The 3159-nt window shown below is 33.1% G+C and overlaps 1 protein-coding gene across 1 annotated transcript; it reads right to left on the minus strand.

Annotated features, from left to right (window-relative positions):
- Positions 1–1070: 1070 nt before the first annotated feature.
- On the minus strand, positions 1071–2723 carry LOC145960784 (uncharacterized). The gene is made up of 3 exons (XM_083080493.1): positions 1956–2723; positions 1629–1871; positions 1071–1459 (listed from the first exon to the last, which is right to left on the minus strand). The coding sequence occupies exons 1-3, from the start codon at positions 2053–2055 to the stop codon at positions 1227–1229; spliced, it is 576 nt and encodes a 191-aa protein (XP_082936619.1). The 5' UTR covers positions 2056–2723; the 3' UTR covers positions 1071–1226.
- Between the last annotated feature and the right edge of the window lie 436 nt (positions 2724–3159).

Genomic DNA, 3159 nt, shown 5'->3' on the forward strand with positions numbered 1-3159 from the left:
CACCAGAGCTGCCAAGTCCGAGACGCAAGCAACGGGCAACACGTAGTGGAGGGGGTAACGGGCATGTACGCGTAAGCGTACGTGTGAGCTCGGCGCTTCGGCTAGCTTCGGATAATAGAAGAGGACAGAATACAGTTTTCTGTCTCCTTCCAACCAAGCTGGCAACGAAAGACGGGCGACGCTGCTCGCGTCTCGATATCTCAATACGTACGATAGCGTTAAACGTTTTTCTCGTTCAACTTGTTATATTAGATATTTTTTATAACTGATAAATATATTATATATTTGCTAATTGTAAGAAAATATATATTTTTCATATTAAAAAATCAAATCGTATAATTCTTAAAAATGAATATATGTATATATATATATATATATATATATATATATATATATATTCGTTTATAAGAATTATGACATTTAATTTTTCATATGAAAAAATATATCAATATTTTCATACAACTGATAAATGTATAATATATTTATCAGTTAAAAATATATTAAATATATTAAATATATTTAATAGATTAATATTTATCAGATAAAAAATACATTTATCGGTTAAAAAATGTGTATAATATAAAAAGCTGTAAGGAAAAAACATTTAATGCTGTCGCACGCATTGAGATATCGAGAAGCGAGCAGCGTCGCCTGTTTCCGGCTTGGTAGGAAGGAGACAGAAAACTGTATTCTGTCTTCGTCCTATCAAGCAGACAACGAAAGCGACGGGCGATGCGCGACGCGCGACGCTGCTCGCTCCTCGATATCTCGATATGCGCTCGATCGTTTTTCTCTTACAGCTTTCCTTTATGTTATAAATTTTTTACAATTAGTAAATATACATATATATACATATGTATATATAAATATATATATACATATACATATGTATATATAAATGTATATATGAAACGTAAAAATATATTATAAAGCTATAATATTTAATATAAATATTTTTAATATAAATATTTGACTTTTTTTTTACATATATATACGTATATATTTAAAATAATAAAAATGAGTGGCGATTTTCCACACCACCCACGAGGTATCACCAATGGCGCGTTAGGTTTCTTTTACGTGGACCTTCGCCTGGAGCCCTATTGTACCACATTGTATTGTATTATATTATCTAGAAGGAAAAAAGGATAAAGAAAATATTTGGAAAGGAAAAAATAAATATTCCCTGAATTATTTTTTAATATTTATTTTTACAAAAAAGATAATTAATAATAATAATAATTATTTATGATATTGCCTCCCCTGCCTCGGCCGCCTCCCCTGCCTCGGTCGCCTCCCCTGCCTCGGCCGCCTCCCCTGCTTCGGCCGTCTCTCCTGCCTCGGCCGCCTCCTCGGCCTCCTCTATTTGGGGCGCTTGCGCCGCCCCTGATGCCCGTGTTCCGCCGGGCGTACCACAGGACACGGGATTTCCCGCCTCCTCTTTTTTTTGGTTTGTTTTCTGAAAAACAAAAAATAATAAATTATAACAAATAATAAACATAATAAACATAATAAACATAAATAATAAATAAATTATAATAATGCATATATATATACATATATATATATATATATATATACATATATATAATTTAATAAAATAGAATTTAATATAAAAAATAACATACCATTTCGCTGCTGCGCCTGCACTTCCTGCTGCTGCTGCTGCTGCTGCTGCTGCTGCTGCTGCTGCTCCTGGTGCTGCCCCTGGTGCTGCTGCTGCTGCTGCTGCTGCTGCTGCTGCTGCTGCTGCTGCTGCTGCTGCTGCTGTAGCTGCATATACCCTTGCAGTTGATGCAACAATTGTTGCATCAACTGCATATCGGGAACATCCTGGAGAACGAGTGCCCCCATTTCAGCATTTATGTCTCCTGTAAAATTGAAAAAAATTATAACATAAAAATTAAAAAGATTAAAGTTTCTTAATATTTTTCTATAAATAATGATTTACTTACGAGACATGTTGACGTTTAGCGCGGGACGTATGTTGCGTTTGTCGCCGTGCTTTGATGGACTGAGAATAAGGCACACTCGGCACTTGTTTATTTGTTTCATGTCGTTTCATTTGTTTTATGCCGATCATTTTTTTCGTAGCATCTCCATCAAATTATCTTGTCGCCTTGTACTCTCGAGTAAACGTATTTTTTTATACGTGCGTCGTGAAATCTTGGTGTTCAGAAAACTGTCACAATCCCGCTTGTGAGTTCTGATTATTTAAAATTGCTATATATCTTTATCTTGTTTAATCTTTATTTTCTTTTATTCACTCTTCTTTGATTCTTTATTTCTGCCTATTTTTTGTTTCATAAACATGTGTGATGAATCAAAAAAAAAACCTAAGCGAAGCTTTTCAGATGCTTGGCTCAATGATGATCGAATTAAATGTTGGATACGTAGAGTATCTTTTGATGAGAGCTTGTATCATTGTATTATATGCAATAAAAATATTTCGTGCAATACACATGTTTTGAGACATGCGGATTCTGCGTGTCATAAAAATAATCTTAAAGAAAATACTTCATCTTCATTAAATATTGAAAATACAATTTCAAATAAAAAAATATCCGAAAAAATTAACATAAATTTAAAGACTAAATTTAAAGAAAAATGGTTGGAAATCGAATTATTTAAACCATGGCTACGCAAAGTATCACACGATGAAAATTCATTTTTTTGTTCATTCTGTGATAAATCCATGGTTGGTGGTTTATCGCAAATTTATCGTCACACAGAATCCAAAACACATATGGAAATATTTAAAAAACATGAAACAGAAATAAAGAATACGAATGAAAATATAAATATAATAAATGATTCACTTTTGTCGTTTGATGAGCGAAAAAAAACAGCAGAAATTCGGTATGCGGCATTAATTGCTGATAAAAATATTTCGCATCAAACTGCAAAAGAAATCCTTAGTTTCTTTCAACATATAGGAAAAGATCCTAATGTATTACAAAACATGAGAATGGGCCGAACGAAATGTAAAAACATTATTACAAATGTTTTATGCCCAGTTGAAACAGATCGTGTCGTCAATAAGCTTCAAAATACAAAATTTACAATTTTTATTGACGAAACATCTGATATAACAAATAATAAATGGATGACTTTTCTTGTTCGATACGTTGATCCAGAGACATTAGATATTCGCTCACA

This window comes from Camponotus vicinus, unplaced genomic scaffold, assembly GCF_025532165.1.
Source record: "Camponotus vicinus isolate PSW18456_S1 unplaced genomic scaffold, iyCamVici1.0 SCAF_10, whole genome shotgun sequence".
NCBI classification, from domain to species: Eukaryota; Metazoa; Arthropoda; class Insecta; order Hymenoptera; family Formicidae; genus Camponotus; species Camponotus vicinus.

Coding starts and splice junctions, on each gene's coding strand:
- LOC145960784 (XM_083080493.1), bottom strand. CDS start 2,055: ATGAAACAAATAAACAAGTGCCGAGTGTGCCTTATTCTCAGTCCATCA. Junction 1,872..1,955: donor GCTAAACGTCAACATGTCTC/GTAAGTAAATCA, acceptor TCAATTTTACAG/GAGACATAAATGCTGAAATG. Junction 1,460..1,628: donor GCAGGCGCAGCAGCGAAATG/GTATGTTATTTT, acceptor TTTGTTTTTCAG/AAAACAAACCAAAAAAAAGA.